Source organism: Tauraco erythrolophus, chromosome 13 (assembly GCF_009769465.1).
Source record: "Tauraco erythrolophus isolate bTauEry1 chromosome 13, bTauEry1.pri, whole genome shotgun sequence".
Classification (NCBI taxonomy): domain Eukaryota; kingdom Metazoa; phylum Chordata; class Aves; order Musophagiformes; family Musophagidae; genus Tauraco; species Tauraco erythrolophus.
Genome location: NC_141477.1, coordinates 11,109,590 through 11,137,588, shown reverse-complemented (window position 1 = coordinate 11,137,588; position 27,999 = coordinate 11,109,590). Strand labels below are relative to the sequence as shown.

Sequence of the window (27,999 nt, the reverse complement as noted above, 5' to 3'; positions counted from 1 at the left end):
TCAAATCAAACTGGCAAACCAAAGCTTTATTTTTTGTTTAAAGTCTTTGCTACAGTACTTAGGACTGCACCTCTATACATAATTAACAATCATTCCTGAAAGTTCTGTATTTGGCACCAGTTTGTGTTTACCTCAAACACTTGTGGGGAGGATTAATTTCAAATAAAATTTGGTTTTTCAACAGAACAGGAGCTACCATCATGAAGCCAATCAGCTGAGTTATTGGAGAAGCCTAAAAACAAAACAAAAAACTCCACGTCCTTATCTAAACCAACACATTACAGGGAGCTCCAAAACAGAGGTCAAACATTAAAAGGCTGATATAGGCTCAAGTGGTTTATAAAACCTATAAAAAAAGACTACACCAGCAAATATGCCTTTTCAGTCCACAGTTCAGAAATTAATGCAGGGAGCAACACTCACTAGCTGGAAATTTGTCATGGGAGAACCACACTTATACCAACAGGAGTACCCAAAATCAAATGTTAAAATGCTCCAGTTCCCAATCCACAGAAAAGGAGAGAGATTCATAGGAAGATTAAATCAGTTCATGAAATCATAATTGGTTGAGCAGTTCAAACTTTCCCCAGCGACCACCACATCACTCATACACACAGGCTCACATGTACACAGCTCAATCCCACTCAAATTCCTCACGGAATAAAACGATTCCAGGCTCTGTTGAGTCTTTCCCTATCATGCAAGAAATGTCTGGCTGTGCTTTAATCACCATCATGTAATACTTCAGCCACAGAGTACCAGGCAGATTAAGTAGAAATGCACAGTTTTAGCTCGTATCTCTGCACAAGTGTTGAAAAGGCTCAGCTCCAGGAGAGTTCTGGGTGGGCACAGAGTCTCTCTTCACACAGACTCACTGGCCTCTACTGGCTTAATCATGTGGTCCGGTTTGTTGCCAGCAGCACAGTGATCCCACATCTGAAGATAAAGCCGCTCCAGGTCCATTGTGTACTGCTTCGTGTTGAACAAAGGACTGGATATTCTCTGCTTCCAGACTTTGCCACGTACTTTTTTCAGGCTACAAAAAAAAGTTAAAGCAGTCACGAGAGTTTCCGAACACTTCGTAATACTGTTTACTTTTGAAATCTGCTATTTTCAGCTAACCCAGAACCGTCAGTACAACTGTTTCAAAAACACTTGCTCCCCCCCTTCCACCAAATTCGTACAGCTGCTTCACCCCCTCATCACTCCTGACACAGACCAGTGCAACCACTTCAGCTCAGAAGAGCTGTGACATTAACATATTCACTTGTTGCGTTGTCTGTACTACGTAACTTTTTACAGCGCAGTTTTGTCTTGTAGTAAGTGACAAACTGCTTCATCTCCAATTCAAAAAGAACAAAAGGTGAACTATAATGCACTTTTTACCAGGTAAGAGCCTGCACATGAGCAATTTCTGCAGAACAGGCAGCACTGTTACTCAATTGCGAGCACTTAAGTTTACTGTAAAAGCAGAAGCTGTTAGCTGTAAGATGAGAAACCTCTAGAGATGGATTGCCTGGCTATTTCAAATATTAAAATATCTGCAAGATTAAAACTCCTGATAAGTCTCAGCACTGTGTTCAAACACAGCACCTTACATTCTCCCTGTTAACACATTACACAGTACAAGTTTGCTTACTATTCCAGATCAGTTCCCAGTTTCACAGCAATATCCTCATATTCCTGTCTACTTTTTGCAATGAGCTCAAGACAACCCAGGCAAGTGAGCTGGGAGGCAGCAACTCGTGATGCAAGAGTCTCGCCTATAAAAAAAAAAATACAATTATATAGCAGTAAGCTTATTGAGTAACATATTGCAGAACGTAAGTTACTTTCCTTCTGCCTTTACAAGAGGCAATAAAGTTTGCTGGGCTTGCTGTTTGTTATTAAAAAACCAATAATATTCAAACTCATCTGTTCTATGTAGGTTCCCTGCTGCATTACCTGGCATAGTGACCATCGGAGTCCCAGCCCAGAGTACATCCATCCCAGTTGTATGCCCATTGCAAAGTGGAGTGTCTAGACAAACATCAGCCAACTGCCCTCTTCTCACATGTTCTTCTTTGGGGGCAACAGGAGAAAAGATAATCCGGTTTTGGGAAAGACCCAAGTTTTGTGCATATTGCTGAATATTGGGTTCTCCTACAGCTGGGAAACGTAGCAGCCACAGCACGCTGTTTGGAACTCTTTTTAAGATCTGTAGCAAAAATAAAGAAGCAAATACAGAAAGTTCAGTCAGAAACATTTCCTTTTCCATACAAGAAGTTACCACATACCAAAACGAAACAATTCATTCAATACTTTAATCTTTTGAGGTATACAGTAGGGAAAAAATAGATCACCATTTTGAGCGGAACAACTAGGACTGCATTTCTAATCCCACTGAAAGAGACAGCAACTCTGAGCAACAGTTCAGAGAGCAGTACTTAGAGTAAGTCTTGAAATTTATGATCTCATTTATTTATAGGCCCACGCTATGGAATATAAAAAAAACCTACCCCCAAGTAACTCTCAGCAATACACTATAAACTGGACCTTGATACACTCGGTGCTCACTTCTATCAACCCATCAACTGCCAAGGTCATTTATGACTTAACTATGCAGACTAGGGAAGACCAAACTTATTCCGCAATGGAGTGCTAGCATACTTAAGCTGTCCAAGACAGTTTTTCACTGGCTAGAAGCACAGATGGGATTTGAAATTAATCTAAAAAGCTCTATATTCTATTAACACTAAGTCCTGCAACATGAGCATTCTAAGGATTCAAACAGCTCAGGGTTAAATGTTTTCCACAGAACAGTCACAGTTTTAATTTGCATGAAGTTTCTGCTATCTTGAACAGACCAACTATGTTCCAGAAGCCTGATCTTAGATTTTGTATTAGATACAGACACTCACATTAGCCCACATCTGTAAAGTGGAAGGATCAATCTTGTACAGCTGATTAAAGTTACAGTATACAACAGCATCCTCCGGTAAGCCATACTGGGAACGGGTAGTAACAATTATAGTTCGTGGAACTTCTTCGCCAGTTGCTGCTTTGTTGTTAATCTAAAAAAAAAAAAAATATAGCTACTGGAACACTGAAACTGCAGGAAACAAGACTATGCCCTGTGGAACTGTCCTGAGACACACTGCAACATTTGTCAGCATCATAAGTTACTGTAAGCATATCTTTGGGTTTATTACATGAAAACAAAATTGTCTACTTAGCTATAGCAAGAATTTAACTGGTATGTGTACACACTTGTGGATGCCACAACATTGCAACCACCAAGGCACAAAACACTGGGCATTTTCATGCCCTTGCTGTATCTCCCTGAAATTCCAAGACTGGTATGACTGGAAAGAAGAATCATATCAAGAGGCATGGAATCCTCCCCCTCCTTAAGGTCACTTCATTTCCTTGAGACCAAAAACAAAATTAAGACTTCAAGGAAAATATAAAAGTATTTAGAAAGCAAAGGGGTGTTTTGGTTTCTTTGGGGCTTTGTGGTTTGTCTTTTGGTGGGTTTGGGGGGGATTTTTTTAAGATAAGACAACAGGCACAGAACAGATAGCCAAGACTGAAGATGTAGACTAATACGTAACTGACTGCAATGAACTAGCTGACAAGGAAATAATGGGAAATGCTGAAAATCAGACTAGAAGAGTTACAAACGGACTTTCAAAAAAGAATGAATCTTACAGCCTTCACAAAGAATAGCAACATGCTAATAAAGAAGAGCAGAGGATGAAGGTGGGGTAATCAGAATACCATGCAAGAGTCTTGCAGATTAGTAGAATGAAGTATGATTTTTAATATTTTTAATGATGACAGACAATGGTGGGATCAAAGACAGACAGACACATCAGTACAGATAGGAGTCTTTTATATACATATTTTACATACATACATATTTTCAAATCTAGCGCAGTGGCAGTGCAGCCAGCTGAAATAAACATACTGTTGGCAAACTTGACATGAATGACAGTGACTCACTGTCACTGACTCTGTTAGAAGATGCACAAGATAATTAGTTTAACAAAAGCTGGTAAAAGTGTGACTTATCCAGGTCACTCAAGAGACCTCAGAAACACAATGCACAGTACTCATCAACCTATGCCCAAAAGTGGCTGATATCAAATTAGAACAAGCACAAAGAGCAGTTATATCATCGTAATCAGAAGACAGAGATTCTGGTTTAAAAGCGCATCAATAGAGCTAGATTGTTTCATCTTGGTGGTGGAGTCCCAAGACAAGATTTCTGATGGGACAACCATTTCAGAAAAAAATGCTAATAAGCTGACTGACAAAACTAAGACATAATCTATTACCAACTTCAAGAAAAGTCTCAGCTGTGAACCAAAGAACTCAAAAAGAAACCAAGGAATTAGATAGAGCAGTGATAATAAAAGGTCTCATAAAATGACGTAAGGGAGTATCCTGAAGGACTATAAGCTGAATAAAACTCACAAGTCAAGAGTTATGCCAATGTCAAAGTACGGTATTTCCAAAAAGGAAGAACTGTTCTGCAAAGGAACAAGTATTAAACAAAACCAGTAACTGTCACTGTCACTAAAACCCCATGAACTGTTACGCACTGAGAGGTGCGTATAGTGCACAGTTCAGAACAATGTAGGAAGATGAACACTGTTGAGATACAGTGGAGTAACTTTGCCTGTATTACCCAGCAATTTTTTTCTAAATGAAAAACACAGCTGAAAGTGGGTAACAGCTCACAAATGCCCTGTAGGCTGCATGCAATGAGAAAATCTTTCCTTCAAATTCTGAACAACCAAGTGTCCTCTTTATGTAACGATACTAAATTTCTTTGGATTTTAGATACCTCTTGACATAACCCCTCTCTCTCTGGGGGAAATGATCATCTTACAGTACATCTGTGGTTTATAACACATTTGTGAGTTTCCTTCAGTATGAGAACTAAACAAATCAACATGACAGGAGACAGATATTTGCTTGGAGGTTTTTCTTTCTTGTTAAAACCCATAGATATAACACAAAACCCAAGAGAACAGTGTCCTGATGTGCCTCACCTGAGTAGTTGCTAATCCATTACTGATGTTGAATCCATTGATAGTTATCTGAATTTGCCCACGATTAATCATCTCAATCACAGCTTCTGCGATTGTGTTCATAGGAATGACAGGCATACTGAGGGCGGCATTGCCATCTGCATTGTCACAACTGTCAGGGCACTTCATCTAAGATACATCACACAAGCATCAGAGAAAGAACTAGCTGCAGTTCCTAAGACTGAACACACAAAGGAGTAGCTCTCACCTTAACAATCTTGACATCAGGGAGGCTGTCAAGGAAGGCCTTCAAGTCAATGCCATTCAAAACAATTCTGTTATCGTAAATATGACCATTGGACTTGAAATCAATGACTGCTTTTTTCTGTTAAAAAAAGTTTCAAAAAAGTTACAAGATCCCTTACCAAGTATTATATGAAGTGCCACTTTAGAAAGACAGATATGGAAAAAGCCTACTTTTCTTGCCCTGTCTTCCTACATACCTTCAGATGGGGGAACATGTTGGCATGGTCTCCAATAAAGAAAGTGTTTGGCATGTAAGCTAATTTCTCTGAATATTGCTCAGCCACCTCGACTGGGGAAGTTTCTTTATCTGTGATGATATAATCCATGAACAACGCCCCACTGGTTCCAGGATACCCTAGCCACATTGCCTAAAAAACACAAGGAAGCAAGGCTCTAGTCCCAGGTGCATTGCAGAAATTAAGGAAGTTGAAAATCAATGCATTTTAAATTAAATTTTCCACCTTATCAACTGAAGGGCAACCACTAACCCCAAACTTTCACTACTGAGACAGTGAACAGTTCCAAAGATGTTCTAAAATTGATCCCTCAAGCAAAAGGCCAAAACATCCAACTACATGCAGCTGTAGCCAGAATAGTAACCATCAGTGATTAGAGCTTCTCTTACCTGAGAACTTCTGTAGCCTAGAGTGACTCTGATTCAGGTTTCTCCCAACCTCTTTCCATAGACATTTTAGAAAACTTTTTGACTACAAAAAAACAACTCTGACATTGATTCTGACTTCTAATTTCACTAAGCCTAAAGAGATTAAAACACAACAACTCATTTCCACAACTGCTTCAAATACTTTCTTTGTTCTTATGAATGCAAGAAAGCCAGTGGTGTACAGGAACCTCACAGAATTAAGGAGTTCTCTTTCAGAACTTTCCCGTCAACTGCCCACAAAGCACATAAAAACCCCTAATTACTCTGCTTCAACAGAACGATCCTATTTGCCTCACGTATGCTAAGCCCTGAAAAGTCTCACCAATCAACATGAGCGTTCAAATTTTTTTTCACTCTGCCAGAAGAAAAAGAGAAACTCTTCCTACTCACAAGTAGTTTTTTGGAGATACAGAGCCCTCTAACTTAGTTACCTGAATAGGTGCTGGTCTCAGGGCAAATAATTCATTTCGGGCTCCTTTGGTGTAGCCATTCATATTAATGAGAATGTGTATCCCATCCTGATGGATGCGGTCTGCTGCCTTTCCATTACATGGTATCTGAAGAATAAATACATACATAAAAAAAGTTATTTTTGTTTTCAGTCTTTCAGTAATTAGTGTGGTTAGTCAACAGTGTACCAATGCATAAACATCACCTGCATCATTTAATTTGTCGTTACTCCTGGTTTTACAGAGGTAAAAGTCCTGAACTGGATCAAAAAAACCCCTACTGAAGCCAAGAAAAACTAAGCTTGCTAGACACAGTTGAAGCAGTTGCTGACAAATTTTAACTGTGGTACTTGAAGATTGCCTCTGCACATTCAAATCAGAGGAGTGACATCTAGCGTTGCCAAGCTCAGCAAGTCATGCAGAAAAACATCACAAATGGACCACAGAAGGAACTCCAAGCAACACAAACTGCTTCAGTACCTGGCTAAATCAAAACCAAAAGAACAGTGGAACTTCACACAAGGTATTACCAACGACCTTCAAGAAGAACAGAGAAGCCTTGGAAATTACTATGTGTGTCTTCCTGCCTAATGCTGAAAGGTAAACAATTTTCAACACTTTTAAATTCCTCCGTGAATTAATTACACAATTAGTACAAGCGCATAAAAGAAAATATTTGGCAGATGTCTCTAGTTCAGCAGCAGTAAAACAAAAACCAAAGGTTAGAAACTGAGGCTATACAAACCAGAACAGCCTCACCACCACTCCTGTCAGGCTAATTAACGATCAAAGCCCACACAGGGCAAGTAGTGGTAATAAAGAGAAATTACTTCAAACTGAAAATCAAGAGTAAGCTAAGTACTCTGCAGCTACTGCTAACGCTGACTCACTCTACAATTAAGACGCATCATAAAAGTACTTCATTTTTGTCACAAGGGAAAGCTGCTTGACATTTTACAGCAGCATAAACACATGCACGTAGGCAGCTGTATGTCTGAGTGGACAACAGTCTGAGCTCCCATCTTACCTTAACTTTCAGTAAATTACACTAATGCAATCGATCTCAGCAAACTGTTTCTACCTGTTTGACCCTCCTGTACAAATCTCTAAGAGTTGCACTGTAACCTAAAAATACGAGTTTGATGCCTCAAGAATTTTAAATAAAAAAAACTCAGTGTATCCCCCTGGGCAAAGGAAAGAACCTTTCCTGGATAGCTGTTAAGTGCAACAACAAATATGAAATTGCTGCCTTGTTTTACTATGACCCAGGGCTTTCAACATCCCCAGCTGCAAAAGCAGGGGGAGGACAGGTGGCTTTCCGCAAGCCTAACTGAAGCTCGTTATTCTAGAAGAACGTTTTAAAAGATCAACTTTGCAAAATCCATCTCAAAGAGCAATTCTACTGACATCAATTTAGCATCTTTTCTTATGAGAGCAGGTTCTGAACAATATGATGAGTTTAAAAACTACATGCAAGCTTTATTTATCACCTGGGACTGTCCAGGTGCCAATCCCCCTCAATTATTAATGTACACCAATTATCCCATGTTGCTTTAAGGTTTTACCAGTTATCTTGAGATAGTGTAACAACTCCCTGACTTCTGTGTATACTGAAATCCCCTTCAGTTTTCACATGGAACTTAAAAAAAACAAAACCACCTGCAAATGTTATCAAATGAGCCCTTTGATAGGAGAGGAAAAAACTCCCCATTAATCATTAAGCTTCTGTCCAGCTTCACTGGAGTAAAGCAAGCTTAAATGTATTTGCAGTTGTGGCATCTTGAATTATACATGACATTGAGATATGACTACTATCTTAAGATCTAATGGAATAGTTATTCAATATTGCCAATATTACTTTTTAATAATCACACAGAGGTCACACAATAACCACTGCATCCCAGGTAAGGCGTAACACCAATACATCTACAAACTCCAAAATTCTCAAGACTATCATCAGCCTAATTCAAGAAACGATTGCAACCAAAAATCTCAAACTACAGCCTAATCTCTTCCTTCATTTAGTTTTGCTAAAAGATCAATGCATCAAAACAGCTCACCTGAGATAAGTCAACGAAATGATTTGCTTCAGCCATCACTTTTACACGGAAGTTTGTACCATCATCAGGACTCAGGGCGTAACAGAATACCTAGAACATGAGGCACCAAAAATTGAGTATCTGCAACAACTTGCCAACAAAATAGCTCTGCTATAAAACACACGGTATTGCAATTTTAAATTACATTAGCAAAATTACATCTAGTTTCACACAAATTATATTACATTTATTTGTGTGGCATTTACCAGTTGAGAAATAAGTCTAAAAAAAAAGAAAAAAGGGGACATTGGGCATTTGACACATTTGCAACAGGTCCCAGTTTTACCTACTTCTGGTGCTAGAGTAGGGCGCTGTATCTTGCGTAGACATATATACGATGTTTTCATTAGCGTAAGGTAAAGTAATTTTAACAAATGGATTTGTAAAAGCAATAAATTCTCTAAGAATACCTTTTATAAGTCACCTTTGAATTTGTAATTAGTGAGAATCGTAATTATGACTCAGGTTGAACAGATAAAAAGCCTCCCCAAGGCTTAGTTTAACCGATTCTCTAAGCAGTGAGTAGTTCTCTCCAATTAAACTGCAAATGTATCTGAGAAAATCGAGGGTGACAGGTTATGTAAACAGGCACCTTTAGCTGCCCTAGCACATTCAGATATAAAACAAATAGAACCAATATGCAGAGAATTTACCATCTTGCAGGACAAAAGCATGGCTTTAGTAAAATAATAGGTAACTTCTATTTAATACTTAAATTAAGCTCTGTAGAGCTTTATAAATCCAAAACAAGACAGACTGCCCTTTGCCTTGAGCTTATTCAAGGTTAAATGGTATATTCTCCCACCCCCCACATATTCAGACCACCAATTTAATTGTTTAATGAAAAAGGCTGCTTCATAGTCACACTTCCGGTAACAATTCAAGCATGTAGCTTTGCCACAAAGACTTCCAGACTACAAAGACTTCATGACCAGGAAAATGCAAGAAGGTAAAGGGAAAAAAGCCCCAAAACAAAACAAACAAACAAAGAAAAAAAGATTAAAAAAAAAACCATCCTGGTTTCAGCTGAGACAGAGTTAGTTTTCCATTTTAGCACCTTGTGTTTTCTATTTAGTATGGCACTTATTATGAGAAGAATATTGAAAACACGCTGTTTATAGTCAGTGCTGAGACACCAAGAACTTTTCAGCTTCCCGTGTTTCGCCAGCGTGCAGGAGCACAACAGGCTGGGGGGGAGCACAGCCAGGACAGAGGGCCCACAACTCCTCTTATGATTTGAATTTAGACTTGGGATTAGAGGGCCAAACTGGTCAATGGAATATACTGTATCATGCAACATCATGCTCAGTAGACAAGGATTGGCCGGGAAGTATAGGAACTCTCTTCTGGGAGGACTCTCTCAGACTTTCTGAGTTCTATCTCTCTTTTGCTCACTTGTCTGAGATTGCAGTGTTGGGGCATATCTGTTTCAGGATCGTTTGCTGGGACAGGACAGGCACTTGCCACTGGGTGGTGAGCAATTATACTGTGCATCACTTGTCTGTACACATTATCATTTACATATATTCATATATTATCACTGCTTTTAATTTTATATCATCATCATTACTAAATTGTTCTTAACTCACAAGTCTCCTTCTCTTTTCCCCTTTAATTCTCTTTCCCATTCCCTGGGGGTGGGGGAAGGTGAACGAGGAGTTTAGCTGCCCTCCAGGTTAAACCACAACAAAAACATTTTTGCAAGAAGGAAAGACTTACACCCCTTTACAAAGATAAGCAAATTCTCATGTCTTGGAATACAGGAGCTCAAAACCGAGGCAATTTCAACAGGCAAACAACATAACTGGTAATTAGTTCTATTTACAGCCTCAATCCCTTAACATGACACCCCAAACACACACAGACATGACTGTCTTTAGCATTGCTAAATTGTGTACGCTCCGCCTGGAGTAAGTGTAGTGTATCGTTTCCTTTTGAGAAAGCAGTAGCCAGACCACTCTGAAGTTCATGTTTGTGATTCACGCATCCCAGAGAAAAATACACATAAAAAAAAGTCAGCACCAGATGCTTATCTGTAAACGAGAAGTAACCAGGCAGTAGTAGCCCAATGTTGAAACACATCTACTCAAAGAAAAGCAGCTGAAGCTTAAACAAAGTTTTCCACGGGCCACAAACCTACAGTAATTCTAAGGACAGGTGTCTAATTCACCTACCTTCTAATAACACTTCATATTGGTAAAGGAGGATGACTCAGGCTGGAAAATTCTTCAACCCATTAAAAAAAAAAGGCCTGCTAACAACAACGAAAACAACCATACAAACCCTAGAAACGAAAATTTGTCTTTCCCTAGTTTACCTGCATGCAACAATAAAAAGTGCTACTTACAGCCACATTTAAAGCTTTAAGCATGCCATTTGTATTTTTACCTCAAATTTGTCTGGGTTATGCATGCCTGGGATTGACTGCATTAGGTGAGAGGTTGGATGGTTTCCAAAATCAGAGCTCACATAGCCAATACGAAGTCGACCTTCACTGGCCTTCAAATCCTTGGGATGCTCATATGGTGGCTTATGAAGAACATTAATCTGTCAAGAAAACACACACAACTGTTTATAAACTCAGGAACCAAACCTAAATGCTAAATAGAAGAACAAAAAAAATCCCAGGAGTTCGTACAATTAGCCATATCCCACATTCATGGGTCTGTGGGATCTATTGTTCCAAACGTCCATTACACTTATTCCACTGGAGCAAAGCATACTGCCCATGAACTATGTTATGAGCTGTCACATACCTACGTTCAGTCAAATAAAGACAGACTGCAAGGTGACACTTCTGCTTTTCTACCAGTTTAAGTATTCCACCCCTAATCATTACATATACACTGATACCACAGCAGGAAGTTCTCCAACTACAAGCCACTTGTGACCAGACCAGTATTCCTCTGAAGCACCATAGCATGCTTTTTGTTCTTACCTGTCTTCCCCAGACATCAGCTTGCAGCCACTACCACTGACAGGATTATCAGGCTATTAAAACAAGCCAGTTTGAAAGCTAAACGTTATGTTCTGAAGTTTGACATCTTTACATTAGCTAACCAGACCCTACCACCGGCTGACAACATATTTTCAATTGTAACTGGCAACCTGCTCAAGTAGTGCATCTCAACATTCACAAGTGCCAACAGCTATGACTCTCTGATTGAAGAGAAAAAGAAATTGCATCAAATATTAGTTAAAGAATTTGTCATTGATCACAACTGCACTCTTGGCAGCTTGAGGTGCTGTGCAGTCTCACGGAAACATCACACAGCTAAGAAATTACAGCAAAAGAAGATACGTTTTTAGAGGAACTGATGTACACGAAGTCCTCCAAAACAGAATCATGATGAATACTCAAGCACTTCCTACTGTGATGCGCCACCCCTGTAACACTGCTGCTGTCACCACTAAAGCGAGTGCATTTGGAAATCCCAGAGCCGATCAAACACAAAGCTCCTATGTTCCGGCAAGGACGCAATAGAGGTAAGGTGAGGTTTCAAGTGCTACAGATGCCGGAAAGGACCTGATTTTGAGAAATACTATCACTGTTTTACTGTCAGGAAAGAGTAATTCACTCTCTCTGCTTTTCCAAAACACCCCTTGCATATACTTTGCAAAACTAGATGAGTAACACTATGTCATATCTCTCCAGGTCAGTGACTCAGAAGCCTTAGAAAGGACAATACTAACTATGTGAATACTAGATTTTCAGTAGGAACAGGCAAAACCACAATGTACTTCAATCACAATTGGCCTGTGTAAAGCTTCCTACCTTGTCCAAACACAGATTTCCATGTCTCTCAGCAATAGCCTTCCTAAAACTGTGAGAAAGGGGATATAGCATGCTATGATGAGGGTGGACAGAAGGCAATCTGTTTTTCTCCAGTTGATCAGCTACAATGCTAACCAGCTTCTTCATTCTTTCATCATAGTCTGTCCAGTCACAGACAATCTAGAAAAAAGAAAATTTAAAAGATTAGGACAACAGCTTCCTTTAATCTGTATCAGGTATTTCATAAGTTGAGACTAATGCTTCTTCCCAAAGTGGAAGCAAGATCTTCAGTAATTACTGCTGCTGTCTAATCTTACCTTCTGATTTAAGACTTACATCTACTCTCCACACTTAAATTAGTGACTGGTTGAGGTGATTAACTTTAGCATTTGCTGCAGAGGAATCTTAAGAACTGCAATCAAAGCCTCGTCTTCCTCACCTGCAAACAGTGGGCCAAGTTGCAGTAGGCATCTGGGAAATCAGGTTTCAGTTTCAGAGCAGTGCGATAGGACGCAATGGCTTCTGGTATGTTCCCTGAATCCTGTGAAGACACAGAAATGAATCAGCAGATAAAACCATACTCAAGATAAGCATTCAGAGTGCCCCACCATACTCTTAAGAGTGAATCGTTCGCATGTGCTACCTTGTGAATAGAGGCCAGGTTGCTGTGCGCATCAGCAAAAGCTGGGTTAATCTGAATAGCACGGGTGTAGCACTGTAGAGCTCCTTGAACATCCTGCATCTCCTTCAACGTATTTCCCATATTCGAGTAAGCATCTGCAAACGTGGGGCTGATTCTGAGAAATACAGATAATACATGTCATGAACAATAAAAGCTCCTCCTCCAACGAGAAACCATCCCCAGACTTTTTGATTCGCAAAGCCAATTTGAATTAAATTACACTACTTAATCTGAATTAAAATACACTACTGTGAGTCACTTTCTGTACAAATCTATGGCACTTTCCTGTTATGAATCGCTGCGACTATTACAAATAATATCCATTTACCTAATAGCCTCTTTGTAATGCATCAGAGCTTCCTGTAACTTTCCTTGCTGTTGCAGAACACTTGCTAAATTTGAATGCGCAGCAGCAAACTCTGGAAACACCTGGAAGAAAAAGTAGTAGGATCTGTCTCGAATGCCCCAAGTAGACCATATTTAAAAAAAAACCCACACTAAAAAAAAAAATTGTGCATTTCTTAAGTCTTCTTTTTATAAGACGAAGGTCACTGAGCAGACGTTCCTCCATTTACAACCAAACACAGAAAAAACCCACGTCATATTACACATTGCCAGTTTTAATTCCCCACCTCTCCCTCACCACATTCAACTGTACCTCAAGAGCCTTCCGATAAAGACGGACAGCTTCCTCAATATTCCCCTGTTCCCGTTTGATGTTTGCTAGATTGTTGAGAGAATCCGCATGAGTGGGACAAAGTCGAAGAGCTGTATTGTAGCATTCTTCTGCTTCTACCACCTTCAAAAGAAAGGGATACTGTTAATACAGTGATATTTGTTGTAATAGCACTGTTTATGAGAAGTCATTACACAAACACTTTTAACAGGTTCAAGGTAGAGATTTCCTGAATTATTCTTCCCTTATGACTAACTAAACGAGCATTAACATTCCATCTTAATGAAGTTAGTGACATATGGTGACTAAAATAAGCATTCACTGTACTTTCAAAGATTTTAAAAAGGAAAAAAGTGCTCCTTACACTGCCTTTCTCCTTTAAGGCATTGGCCAAGTTACAATAGGCATCAGGGAAGTGGGGTTGTAGTTCAATAGCCCTCCTGTAGGTGTCTATTGCCAGGTCAATTAGTCCTTGCTCATAATACACACAGGCAAGGTTGCCGTGCACAACTGCGTGATTCGGACTCAAACTCAAGGCTCGTAGATAAGCTGCTACAGCTCTGCAACAAGACAGAAAAGATAAGCAATCATCCACAGAGCAGCAATTATATTTATCTTGGTCATAAAAACAAACTACATAAAAAAAACAAACTTCAAGGGTCAGGTATTATTAACACACACAAGTCTGTTCTGTAAGATGTTACTGAAAACACAGAAGAGTACTGCCTGAATTAAAAGCCCAATAAAGGGATGAATTATTATTATTATTTTAATTAAAATGTTATTTTAAAGCTATGATCAAATCTCTACTGACTAGCAGACTAGAAGAAATACTTCATAAAACAGGACTGTTTTCTTCCCACTGTATAGTGATCAACATTAAGTCTTCTGGGAAAAAAGTAAAGCTTCTGCCTACCTTTTTAAATGCTCTTCATTACTAGAATAAGCATGAGATTTTTGCTCCATTTTTTTTCCCCCCAGTTTATTATTCAATTGTAACAACATCAACAGTATCATACTATCACATCTTTATTCTCTCTGCTAACCTCTCATGCTTCATTTAACACTTCAAACTTTACGTTGTTCAAAAGTGAGATCTTTAATTATATGCTCCTATAGCACTATATAAATGACTGTTGTACCCAAATGTGATTTCTAGAAAAATCACAACAGTATACATGATGACTAAATTCTCAAAAAGGTGATGTAAAGTCTAAAACGATGAGGAAACACACTCTTGTTTGGCCCATTAATTTGTGGTTAAAACAGAAATCACTGAATGATTTACACTATGTGCAATACAACTAATTAGACTAATTAACCTATTCCTTGCAAGTTTTTATTAAATTGGGAGCCACAAATCACAGCTACTATAATCCAATTAATAGATCCAATACAGTACACTGTATATAAATAACTCAGCCTGCATCTTCTTCCAGAAACAAAAATAAGATTCATATATGAGATTCCAGCTCTCAAAACAAGTTCGTTCAAAAAGACAGCAACAGTACTGCAACCCCATGCAACAACGTGATGTCAACGTGTAACACAGAATATTCAACCAGATGCTTCGCTGAATTTCAGCATTTTAGTTTCTCTTACATAGAAGAAAAATTTTAAACCAGATACAATTGTAGGTCATGTCCTGAATCACATAATGAAAACAGAGAACTCAAAGGTTTGTTCGGATATCTTATCTTTACCCATCCCCAGCCTTAATTTCAAATTTATTTTCATCAATACCTTCAGAAACTCTCATTTGTAACATTTTACTATGTACAGGAAAGTTACATAAAGCAATATATTCCCCATGATTTATTTTTTTTTAAAATTCCAGTAACCTGCTGTGTATGCATTTCAAAGCCATTTCCTTGCTTAGCTTACAGCAGAAGTCTTTATTACACTGTCCAAAAGATTTTACATCAGGAATCTAATTTGTATCTTGATACATCTGACAGGCCACTGATAGAGCAACAGTACTTATCTGCTTACCTGTCAAATATCCTTGCCTCCTTCAGGACATTTCCCAGATTGATGTAAGCATCCAAAAAGTTTGGGTCAAGTGTTACTGCCTGAAAATATTTTTGAAGTAACAGTTTTGAGCATTAACACACACACAAACATTCTCTATGAAATCTAGCTGTATTTTTTGTTGCGTTGGGGTTTTTTTTTGGTTGGTTGGTTGTTTTTTTTTTAATTTTTTTTTTTAATTTGACAAACCCAACCTGTAATCATCTAAGACTTTACCAATAACCTAGCGAAGAAGGAAAACTTAGTTATATAAATCAATCACAGAGTACCAAAGTTATTTATCCGTAGAAATGACAGCATACACTACCTTCAAATTTATCCATTTGCTTACTTAGTCAGTTGCAAATGCAGAAAAAAGTGTTACACATTCATTTCGTGTTAGGCTGATCATACTTAACACTCTTGTCTAGCCATGCTATGCTGCCTTTAATCTGAAAAGCCTGATCCATATCCTTTATCTACTGCAAAATAAGACAGCGTTTTAAAACTTTAGCAGCCCAGGAAAATAGAGACAGTTGAACAAGAGCAAGAAAAGAGCAAATACATCGTGTGTGTAGGGAAAATTCAGTAGTCGTTTAATTAAAAAAATATTTTCACTACGTTCAAAACCAAAAAAACCCCACAAAAAACTTAAGAACCAATAAAGTTAGAGGAGACACAGTAATCAGCTACATCTATCTGACAGGCCACACTCTTACAGTCCTTCTTGTGGGACCTATTATTTCCAAATTAAAATACTTCATAATATATCACTAACTAGACAACAGATCCCGAGTGTTTTTAATTATTTTTGTAGATCTTAAGTCATAAATATCAGGAAGAAACTGTTCACGTTATCTTAAATCTGGTTTTAGGTCACTTTAGAAACTTGAGAGATGAGTGCAAACTGAATTAAGAAGCTAAATAAATACTAACTAGAAGGTATCAGACAACTAGTTAATGACATCAATCTAGAGAAGCCTGAAACAACAGTGGTAAAAATAATCCCAGAAAGGAGGAACTAGTGTGTCACTTAAAACTTTCTCCTGTTACCCAAAAGCCAGTAATACCTGAAACAAAATCACAATAAAGAATTTTAAGCAGAAAGTTGTTTCTCCCTCACACACAAAACACTATTCCCACCAAATTAGATTTTTAAAAAATTTACTCTGGAAAGGGACTGTAAAACAATTTAATGAATTTTCTTGTATTGGACATGCGTGTTAAGTCCTTACGGCAACTCTAAACGTATCTCTCTACAGGCAGTGTGAAACATAAGGAAGTAAAAAAAATTATGAACATAGGATGTTAACTAATAGGATCATAAGAAGTTCTCTGCTGATCAAAATACTTCTATCATCCACAAGCAGAACACTGCATGTACATCACAATCTAGTCACGAAGCTGACTGGCTCAGACAGTTACCTTTTCAAAGTGATGAATTGCAAGCCAGATTTCTCCTTGGGCATTGAAAACACAGCCAAGATTACTCCAAGCCACTGCAAAGTTTGGTTGAGTCTCAATTGCTTTTAAGTAACAGGCCTTGGAACAGTTAAAGAAGAGAGATACAGGGAAGGGGAATATTTGTAAAAAGAAAAAAATGAGAAAAAATAATTGTTAGTATGCCTCCTCTAACCAGCCAAAAGTGACCCTGCAGTATAGGCTAGCTTGCGCCAAAACTAATGCGCTGCAAACTGTTGTTGATCCTGCGCGAGCGCAAACCAAAACCCAGGTGCAAGCCCACCATTCTTCAGTTATGCTGATAACAACACGCCTTTAGACACCAGGTCACCACAGAAGTCATCTTAGAAATAATTCAAGTAGTTCAGCAGAAATATGTGCCACCCTTAACTGCATTAAAAAAACCAAAAAAATTCACTGCATAAAAACAACTTTGCTGTGGAATAAAATTATTAAATTGTGAAATATAGATAGAAATTACTTTAAAAAAAAATCAGAAAAACGGCTGAATAAGATGAAGGCATTCTTTGGTTTTAACTAACTGTCCTTGACAAGATGACACGCCCAATCCATATCTTGTTACGCAGTTTCTTCAAACGCATTCACTGATCTGCAGCCTCCAAACCTCAAATGACAGGATTGCATGAAGGTTTAGGTCCCTGTAATGCAAGCGCAAGAAATCGCTGCGCATCCTAACGAGCACGGCGCCACGCTATCGCTGCGAACTGCTTTGCTCTATCCATTGCCCTAGGTCCAGTGAACGGCCAACCAGAAACATTAATCTGCCAGACCGGCCCACACACAAACTCACATATTAAATTTGATGTCTGGACTCTAAACGCGTTACATCCCAATTTTATCCAAAAGGCTACAGCCTGGAGCTTGGGCAGTCACCCAATCAGAGATTAATCATCTAGTCAACCGTTCACGAGGGCTTAATCGCACGCAATGCGCGTTACCGCTGCGCAGCCTTTGCGCTACTGCAGGATCACAGCGCGTCATCAGAAGAGCAGAACGCTGCAATCCAAACAAAGAAGAAAAAAGGAAAAAAATGAACAACCAGAAGAGTTAGAAGCTTTTACTATTAACTATCTCCAATTATTTCTTTAAAAAAATATTTTAATTTACTTTTACTTTATTTCTTTGAAAGAATTTGTGGCTACTAGCATAAAATATTTTTACATTACTTGCTTGTAATTAATTATTTTAAGCTGTTTCTGAAGCCACAAGACAGAAGATTCAGGCATGGAGGCAAATGGTTTTGCTGTGGCAGTTACAAACCCGTTACCATATTTCTCATCATGTGACCTTTCGGTGCGTTCCTTGCTGGAAGAGGAGGAGGAGGTGTGTGTCTGCCCTAGATCCAGGCCTCGAGCTCCCTTCAGCGAGGCACCTTACGCATGGAATAGGAGGTTTCACCCACCTGAAACCTTCTAAATACAATATCAGTGGTGAAAAACCAAAAACAAGAGAGAAAATAAAACAAGATCATTAGTAAGAGTTCAACAAAGCAATTGCATTTTTTTGGATATGTCTTAACACATGGGAATGAGGACAATCTGTCTGTAACAAGGGAGACATGCAGAAGGGAGAGGGTTAATCAGGGCAATAGCATACAGCAGGGACTTTTTTTTTTGGAAGAAAGGCTCTGAAATATCTAGAAAGAAATTGAATTTTAGTTCAAACTGTAAGGAATCTGCTGGCTTGATCTTTCAAATGGACTGATAACCAAAGAAACACATTGCAATTTACTCAAGATGTTTTTCCTCATTTATTAAGTTCTCACAAAACAGAATAACACTTTCAAACTAGGTGTCTCCAGAGCTCTGAAACAAAGAAGTCAGCAACCTAAGGCAGGCGCAGTGTCTTGGCCTATACCAGTCACACTAAAGCTGCAGTGAAGTGCAATTCATGTTAGCTGTCCGCTTGGAGGGCTGAGAACCAAGTGTCTCAAAGACTGTTCGAACTCTAAATGCTGCTACAAAATATTTTCAACCTGGATCTGACCAAATCAATTAGGCTGCCCTAGGATGGTACACACATCCAAGTTGCTAAGAGAAAGCAAAAATACCAATGAACTTTGAACCTGCACTCCCATTACCCCGTAAAGATGGTAACCCTCCCCAAATGGTGCTGCAGCCAAACAGACAGCTACGCTGTTCATACACTCCACTTTGAGCATGCGCGTGGGGCTTGGAGTGACAGCTGTGGAGTCCAGAGCATTTCCCATTTCTCCACACTCCTCACCCCTGCAGCGCGGTCGCGTAAGGTGGCTTGTAACAAGACAATTTCTTTGTGCAATTCAAGTTTTACCATGCCAAGAATTTTAAACTCATCTTGGTGTTCAAATTCTCAGTTCAGGAAACACAACACTGCTAGAAGCCACCTTTCCACTAGAGCAAGTTTTCTTTCGATCAGTTCATTTCCCAAACAAACCAGCTTTGTCCTTCTGATTTCTTTATTTTGGGGGAGGGGAGAGGGAAGACATGGAAAAAAGATATTCAGAGGGTTCGCATACTGCAGCTAATCATCATTTACTAGCCTTTCTTCCACTATCAAGGGAAGGGAAAAGTTAAAAGAATAAAAATCTTTAAAAGCCAATATTACAAGGTAACATTTGGATAAGTTTCTTCTCCACTTACAAGTCACAAAGGACTTTAGAAGAGCAGCATTTTCAATAGCACCTGCATCGTACAGGGATCTTGAGCTAACCACAGGCTCTCTGCTTGGCACCAGCAGGCAAGCCTCAGATTTGAAGGACTGTTACTTATTTCCAGATAAGAGCATGATGAAGCCCCTGCCCAATAATACTTCAGAATGGTTTCAGATAGTCTAGTTCAGTAGAAAGGCTTGGTAATGTTCCATTTCTTGACTTAAACCAACTTTTAAACATGGACATATCATATCTTGCCCTGCAACTACTCTGGGGTGTTTCAGTGCCTTCAGTTTTCAGCAGTTTCTCAGATTGTCTGTAGGTCAACGCAGATTTGAAGACTTGGTGCAAAGTTCAAGTTTTCAAAACACTGACGTTTACATGTATTCTACCCAACACCTACCTTGGCTTCTTCCAAGCGACCCAGGGCTTTGAGCAGGTTCCCCAGGTCACTACGAACACAGTACAAGTCCTGAAAAACCAAGGTCACACTATCAGCGGGACAGATTAGAGAACTTGCAAAGGAATGCCCCAGTCCTCTACAGCTTAATTCTTAATAAATATATCACAAATGTAAATTATTTTTCTTGACTCAAGATTACAGCCAACAGATAACCTCACTGATTTTAGTACTGTAAAAATACAACCATAAAGAAGTCAGAAGAAGAAAGCAGTAAATCATACAATTCCTCTTTATACAGAAATATAAAAGAAAACAGAAAACAAATGCCCCCCCCAGCAGCTTACGTTCTTTTGCCATACATTAAGTATTTGATGCACCCCCCTTTTTTTTTAAAGCATGACTGCAAATTCATATTCTCCAGCTACATCATTGCCATTATGGCTTTTAAATAGATTATATATAGTGATTTTGTATAGTGATGCACCTGTATCTCCAAAGCAGATTTTCTCCCTGTTTCTCCCACTAATCCATCTATTTTCAACAGCCTTGCCATGTGTTCTTATTCTTTCATTTGCAACCACAGCACAGGCTGCAACTGCGTTATCTAGCAGTAAAGACCACAGAGAATCATAGAATGGTTAGGGTTGCAAGGGACCTCAAAGACCACCTAGTTCCAACTGCGCTGCCATGGGCAGAGAAATCCTCCACTACATCAGGCTGCCCAAAGCCTCATCTAACCTGGCCTTGAACACTTCCAGGGATGGGGCAGCCACAACTTCTCTGGGCAACCTGTTCCACTGCCTCACCACCCTCAATGTAAAAAATTTCTTCCTTATATCTAATCTAAATCTGCCCTCTTTCAGTTTAAATCCATTGCCCCTTGTCCTATCACTACACGCCCTTGCAAAAAGTCCCTCTCCAGCTTTCCTGTAGGCCCCCTTCAGGTACTGGAAAGCTGCTAAAAGATCACCCTGGAGCCTTCTCTTCTCCAGGCTGAACAGCCCCAACTCTCTCAGCCTGTCTTCATAGCAGAGGTGCTCCAGCCCTCGAATCATCTTCGTGGCCCTCCTCTGGACTCGTTCCAGTAGCTCCATGTCCTTCTTATGTTGGGGACTCCAGAGCTGAACACAGTATTCTAGGTGGGGTCTCACGAGAGCAGAGTAGAGGGGCAGAATCACTTCCCTCGATCTGCTGGCCACACTTCTTTTGATACAGCCCAGGATACGATTTGCTTTCTGGGCTGCCAGCGCACATTGCCGGCTCATGTTGAGCTTCTCATCCACCAGCACTCCCAAGTCCTTTTCCTCAGGGCTGCTCTCGATCCATTCTCTGCCCAGCCTGTACTTGTGCTTGGGATTGCCCCGACCCACATGCAGGACCTTGCACTTGGCCTGTTGAACTTCATGAGGTTCACACAGGCCCACCTCTCCAGCCTGTCAAGGTCCCTCTGGATGGCATCCCTTCCCTCCAGCGTGTCCACACCACCACACAACTTGGTGTCATCTGCAAACTTGCTGAGGGTGCATTCGATCCCACTGTCCATGTCTCCAACAAAGATGTCAAATAGCACTGGTATGGGGACGTTTTTCTCAACGCTAACAAAAGAAGTTTCTAACCTAAAGAAGGCTCAACTCCTGTAAGAAAACACCATCTTACAGTACTTCTAACGAGTGCATAAACTCCATTAGTCACACCACTGAGCACAGTAAGTTAGGGAAGTTCACCTAGGCTGAAGAAAGAAGATTCTGAGCTCTTGTTTGACTGGGTTTGCGTTTGGGTTTGCTTTTCCAAAGGAAAAAGGATATATGCACACCAGACTGCCTTTTAAGAATTTTTTTTTTTTTTTTTTTTTTACAAAACAGATGACTATATAGCAAGCAGATACCTTTGCCATGCAGGGTAATACTATACAAATTACTCAAGTACAATGCCAAATACACAGAAGACAGCAGGCTGATACGCTGTTTACTGAAAATGTCAATTCGAAACAGTTGCAACCAAAAATCCAAACACCAGATCTATATTACAGGAGTCACTTATAGACAGACACTCAGTTTCAGCCTATAAAACATAAAAATGATGCTTCTGTAAATCAGTGTACAGCGGAAATCTAGCCAAGGCAACTTTCATCACCATGAAATTTCTGACTTTGCGATACAGTAATACCTGATGATTTTTCAAGATCTCACATTCAAGTCTGAGCAGTGAAGCAGTGATTCTCTCACTGTAATACTGCCTTAAAGCAAGCAAAGCTAAATATGAGCTTATTCACTGAAACTTCTGACTTGAGAAAAAAAAAACAAAACACCCAATTCCTTGCTTTTCTGTTATGTCCGTAATACAGATAAGCACACAACCAGCAGCCCTTATCGTACTGCAATATAAAACTTCTTGTGACAGAAGTCTTTCAAAGATCCTTAAGAATAGTATGAAGTAGATCATTAAGTTTATGGTGCACAGGTTAGAGGGAATGGTTATCACTTGTTCATTCTCTGAAAGCTGCTATTTGTGTGTCCTGAGGCAGTAGGAAGTACGGAGCTCTTCTAAGACAAAATGTTACTTACAGGGTTGTACTGAAGGGCAGACACATACGCCTGTACTGCTCCTTCCATATCACCTGCAGCTACCAGCGCAGCAGCCAAATTAATATATCCATCAATGAAATCTGGTTTGAGGCGTAGTGCGTGTCTATAATGTTCAATTGCTTCTTGTAGCTGTCCACGTTCCTTGTACACATTGCCTAGATTTGAGTAGGCTTCGGCCAACAGTGGATTCTGCTTAATAGCCAGAGTGCTGAAGTGAGCAGACCTGGAGAAAATTAGACAAGTCAGGAAAAAACCAACCCTCCACCCTTGACTTTGTGTTTGCTTGTTTACCTAGTTACTTAATGAACATTCGTGCTTAAATGAGCCCCAAACATACAGCCAACAAATCTGGACTTATGATGCTGTCTTGTATGTTTAGCTTCTCCTAGCTTATATAATCTCTCCTGTCCCTATTCCAGATTCTACTGAAGAAAGACAACTCTCATCAGTACGGTTCAAGTCACCTCACCAAACCTGAACTCAATGCACTTGGAGAAAACTCCAGAGAAATCATGTGAAGCCTCTTGCAACATTCATATGCTTGAAGCAACATTGCAGTCAATACTCTTTTCAAGAAGCAGGACAGATGTAAAATTCTGTTGCATCCTCCCTGATTTTATTTTCTCATATCTGAACTATTATTACAACTTTATTCAGAAGCCTATGTAAAATAACTCTCGGTCAAAAGTCCTTACTTCCTTCACAAGCACACAAAGATTTACAGCTAGAACAAGTAGAGTTCAAAACGCTTGAGGTACAGAAAACAAGATCAGGAACAGGCAAGCAGATACAGAGACAAATTTCAGATGACAAAAATCCTTAACTGATCACCAAAAACACAAACCCCCGCACTGCAGGTGGAATAAATACACAAAAGTCTTTGTTTACACATGTGAATACCTCCAGTACTCACAACTGTGGCTGACCCTCTGGTATTAATGTGTATGATGTTACAATAACATGAGAATAATGGCAAGAGCTGTTGTTCGTTGTAAAGCTAGTGATTCCAATTTGAATTTCTCTTGACCTAACAAAATTCAAAAATGAAGAACACTATTTTTGACCAGTCCTTACTGCTGCCATGAAGTTAGTCAGTATTTGCATTCAGTGATAAAAGAAAGAACTCAATGTTAGAATACAACTTTTGTCAGCTACGCTCAGTACTATTAGAGATGCAAACTATAAAGCAAGCTTGACAGAACACCTCCAGTCTCCTACCTGTCCAATCTGCGACACTGGAAGTGAATGGACGACAGTAATAAAAGCACACCAGTATTATCAGGCTCTTGTCTCCAAAGCTGCATGCAGTGTCTCTCTGCTGCTTCAAAGTCTCCTGCTTGATATTCACGATGAGCCAACTCCGCTAACCCTTGGAAGGAAAGCATACGTTTCATTGGTTCTGGAGAATCACCAAAACATTTAAGTGGGGAAAACAAAAGTTAGATAATGGAAACAAACACAAATCAAACCAATGTGGAAAAAGATGCATACACAACCGAAGGATGAAAACGTTTGAAATTACATAAAACGCTACAGCATGTGGCCGTTTCAACTCTCAGATCCTCACGCCACAGCCCATCACTCTGATATTTATAACATTATCTGAATGAGTCCACGACTTTATCAGCTAACAACACGAAACATGCAGACTGTAATGACTGTGAATATTCATGTCAATCATTTTTCATTAACCCGAAATATATTTAAAGAGATCCTGACATGATACTGTACTTCGGTTCGTAACAGTAGAAGTGCTGGTAACAGAACACCAACTCTCCTCACTCTCCCCCAAGACTGTAAATTTTATGCTTTGCAGTATTAAAAATAAGTTCTAAAAATTTAATAGGGAAACGAAGAACTGCAGACAAAGACTTAAAGGGACTTGAATAAAAGAAATCTTTGCTGTGCCAGTAGTAAAAGCCCTTTAAAAAAAAAAAAAACAATGTGTGACATCCCTTGAATATCATCCTCCTCCATTCTCTAGAATGAGTAAAAACTCCCTTCATAGAAAAAAAAATTGGCCTTGGAAAAATATCTGAGACACACACTTCAATGATTATGCAACTGGCCTACAGCAGGAACCATTAAACAGTCAGGGTACAGGAAAGGAGTTACTGTTTCTGCAGGTTTCGCTGGAACAGGAGTGACAAAATGGTTTTACCATTTAAGATACAATTGTAGAAAACAAAATACTTAAATAAAACATCACCTGTTTCAGACAAAACTTAACTGTGAAAAGTAAATAGTTTCTTACAAAGTACAGTCCTGTATTAAAATATAGACAAGCGCAGCTTGGAAAAACACACAACTGTTCATCCTAGGAAGTGCTGGCCTTCAAATTCTGCTTTTATACCAATGACTCTTACTATTACAGGTTTGATTACTGCAAGTATCTCTTGTATTTCTTCCTCAAGTTCAGCATTTCCCGTACTCCGCAGTCAATTCGATTCATGAAACACTTCTCATCTGGACCTACAGAGTTTTAAAGTTTCAAATTTAAATGAAAACAGATAAATCCTTCCTAATTCAAGGAAGCACCTCAGCCTCTGAGTACATATATTTTTGCAGTTAGGTACCACAAAAATCCCCTGAGACTTGAATTCTTCAGTGAGAACTTTAAAGACAGCAAAGTAATCACAAAGAGACTAGGTACAGAGTTACTATCTAGTGTTTATGTTATGAAATTGGGATTGATGTAAACTAAATTTTTAAAAATGCTTTTTCAGCACTAGTAGGTTTTGAAGATAAGATTGAAAACACTACATAACATAAAGCTGTTTTTTTCCAGACAATATATTGTATCTGTCAGTGCTAAAAAATTTGTTTCACACTAAGTTGGAACTAGCAAAGGTACACGCCTTCAGATACTTGACAAATTACAAGTATCTTCATCCAGATTAGATTCCTGTTTCCAGAAGCCTACTAGTTTTCCAAACACTGACTAAGAGAAAAGTGGATTTCAGTATCTGGTTAAACCTACTGGCAATAAACAAATACAACTGTTACTCAACATGAAAATGTCTGCACTGTTCATGAAAGCCCAAGGTGCCTACAGTAAAACAATACTGCAGTACCAAAACGCTGTTCCTCACTCCTGCTGGCAGTCGGCGTATTTTCAAGTTCTGCTGATGGCACAAACATGGGGAAGTTGGACAGAGGAAGAGCATGTCCCATGGACCTAGCTGATAATTTCTTCTTCAAATAAATTTCAATACTGTTACTAAATTTCAAAGCTAAAGTGAAAAAAAAACATCCAAAAACTTAGACCTAAATTCTTAAGACCACTGGGAAAGAAGCTTTCAACCATTATTTAAATGATACATTTTGCCCACTCAAGTGAAAAGTGAAACTGAAGTTGCAACTCCCAGGGCAAGAGAGAAAGTGATGCAGAAATACTGTATTTAACACCTGGGAATAAGAATTGCTAACAAAAGCAACAAAATTAGTGTCTCACTTAAATTTCTTTATCAAGTCTCTTCACAAAACAAACCCCTCTGGAAGAGATAAAGCAAACCAATCACTCAGCATAAAACAGCCAATTATCTACCTCCGAACAAGTATTTCAGCAATGACCCTTGAAAAGTTAATTGAAAAGTAGGAAGTGGACAGCTGTATCATATAAGCTAAAGTTTCAATGCAAAGCTGGCTGGAAGAAAAGTTCTACAACCCAAAGAATCAATAAGACAGCTATGAATGGCTGGTCCCTGAATCCATTTCTAAAGAACACATTTGCAGTGAAGAGTCACAGCCATAAAAATCCCTTACCAAGTCCAGCATACATGAGTTTATGTACCTTGGCTAACTTGTGCTACATGCTTTGACTATGACCTTGAAAAAGCCTAGTACGTGCTCTGACAACGACATTTCCTGAGACTTCCATGAAATAGAAGCGAAATAAAAACCCACGCAGAACTATCACAAACGTACCCAAGGTCATTTTGTCCCAAGAAATAACATCCCAAGCACTCACCATACGCTCATGTTCAACCTTACATTTAGATAGAAATCTAGGCCCAGACAGGAGCAGTTGCCACCTCTGAGAGGTGAAGGTGATCAGGAGGAGAGGACTCTCCCAACGTGCTCACATGTTCTTTTCACCTCCACAGATCAAGGCTGCAAGAGGATGCTGCAGCCTCATCGAGCAGACATGCAGTTCCAGCTGAGGAACAACGAAACATCGTACTGCAGCACTGAGCCTCTCCATCTCCAAGTCTATCACTACCACTTCCCTTTACATCCCTATCTCTGCATTACTATCCCATCTCCTTCCTAACAGGGTTTTTTTTCCTGCCTCTCCTGAACATCGTTTCAGCTTTTCATCCTCTTCCTTCCCTCTAATTATAGAAACCCCCAAAAATCTGAGGGATAAAGCAGTGTTGTCCTTTCATCCTTTCAGTAAGCAGAATACTTCTTTTTCTTGCTCTACAAGGAAAATAAGACTTTTCCTCTTCTCTCCCCCGCCCCTCAAGTTCTGAATCCGTACACTAAATGTAGGACAGGATCTTAACGAGAGCAGGCTATCAGCTGCCCAGAGGAGCGCTGCGCTTCGCGGTTATGTCACAGAAGACCTGCTCCTGAAGCGCATCGAGTTCCGCACCAGGCAACGTGCGTTCTGGGTCAGGTTTTCACCCTCCTGCGCCCTCTACGAAAACGCAGTCACCTGACGGCTAGATAAATATAGCGGCCAGAGCGCACCGCACCGAGAACGCCTCACACCGCGCTCCTCCGGGAGCGGCGCGCCGGCTGCGGGCGGGCAGCGACGACGGGAGCTGGCCGCGGGACGGGCCCGGGCCCGCCGGCAGCCGCGACACGCCGCCGGCGCGCCTGAGGCGAGCGGAGGCAAGCACAAAGGCGGCGGGGGCCGCGGCGGGAGCCTCCGCCTCGCCCAGGCCACCGCTTCTGGAAAGTTCCGCCGGAACCGGCCCGCCGACCCGCGAGCGCAGCGCTCGCGGCGAGGCGCAGCCCCGGGGTGCGCGTGCCGCCGCGCGGCCTCGGGTGAGCCGCCCCGGCGCGCCCGGCCCGTCCCGTCCCGGCGCGGTACCTGTGCTGTCAGCTACATTCCCCACGGAGGTCGCCATCGGGAAAGGGGGCCAGCGAGGCTCTGGCGGAGACCGCAGAAGGGCCGCAGGTTCGGAGAGGCCCACTCGGCTGAAGCCGGCAGCACAAGCCCGAGGTGCCCGCAGTCCCCGCGCGCGGAGGCGGCGGCTCCCGAAATGGC

The 27,999-nt window shown here is 40.2% G+C and overlaps 1 protein-coding gene across 3 annotated transcripts; it reads right to left on the bottom strand.

Moving 5' to 3' along the window:
• On the bottom strand, nucleotides 1–27,999 carry OGT (O-linked N-acetylglucosamine (GlcNAc) transferase). Of its 3 annotated transcripts, XM_086619859.1 has the most exons (22): nucleotides 27,823–27,998; nucleotides 24,000–24,150; nucleotides 22,761–23,004; nucleotides 20,197–20,265; nucleotides 17,105–17,221; nucleotides 15,662–15,741; nucleotides 14,034–14,229; nucleotides 13,652–13,792; nucleotides 13,322–13,422; nucleotides 12,955–13,108; nucleotides 12,751–12,852; nucleotides 12,312–12,491; nucleotides 10,925–11,083; nucleotides 8,498–8,587; nucleotides 6,420–6,545; nucleotides 5,522–5,692; nucleotides 5,287–5,403; nucleotides 5,040–5,207; nucleotides 2,901–3,053; nucleotides 1,945–2,197; nucleotides 1,640–1,763; nucleotides 1–1,036 (listed from the first exon to the last, which is right to left on the bottom strand). In XM_086619859.1, exons 1-22 carry the CDS (start codon nucleotides 27,857–27,859, stop codon nucleotides 862–864), a joined length of 3,108 nt encoding a protein of 1,035 aa, XP_086475985.1. In that variant the 5' UTR covers nucleotides 27,860–27,998; the 3' UTR covers nucleotides 1–861. The 3 variants fall into 3 exon arrangements, with proteins under 3 accessions (XP_086475985.1, XP_086475986.1, XP_086475987.1); XM_086619860.1 differs by lacking the exon at nucleotides 5,522–5,692 and having other exon boundaries at nucleotides 27,823–27,999; XM_086619861.1 differs by lacking the exons at nucleotides 20,197–20,265; nucleotides 22,761–23,004; nucleotides 24,000–24,150; nucleotides 27,823–27,998 and adding an exon at nucleotides 18,429–20,176.

What these genes read in the sequence shown, in the direction of transcription:
- OGT (XM_086619859.1), bottom strand. Translation starts at nt 27,859, where the DNA reads ATGGCGACCTCCGTGGGGAATGTAGCTGACAGCACAG. An exon ending in GTCGCTTGGAAGAAGCCAAG is followed by an intron (nt 17,222 to 20,196) that starts GTAGGTGTTGGG and finishes AACTGTTCCAAG; the next exon opens with GCCTGTTACTTAAAAGCAAT. An exon ending in CTGATGTCAAGATTGTTAAG is followed by an intron (nt 5,208 to 5,286) that starts GTGAGAGCTACT and finishes GATGTATCTTAG; the next exon opens with ATGAAGTGCCCTGACAGTTG.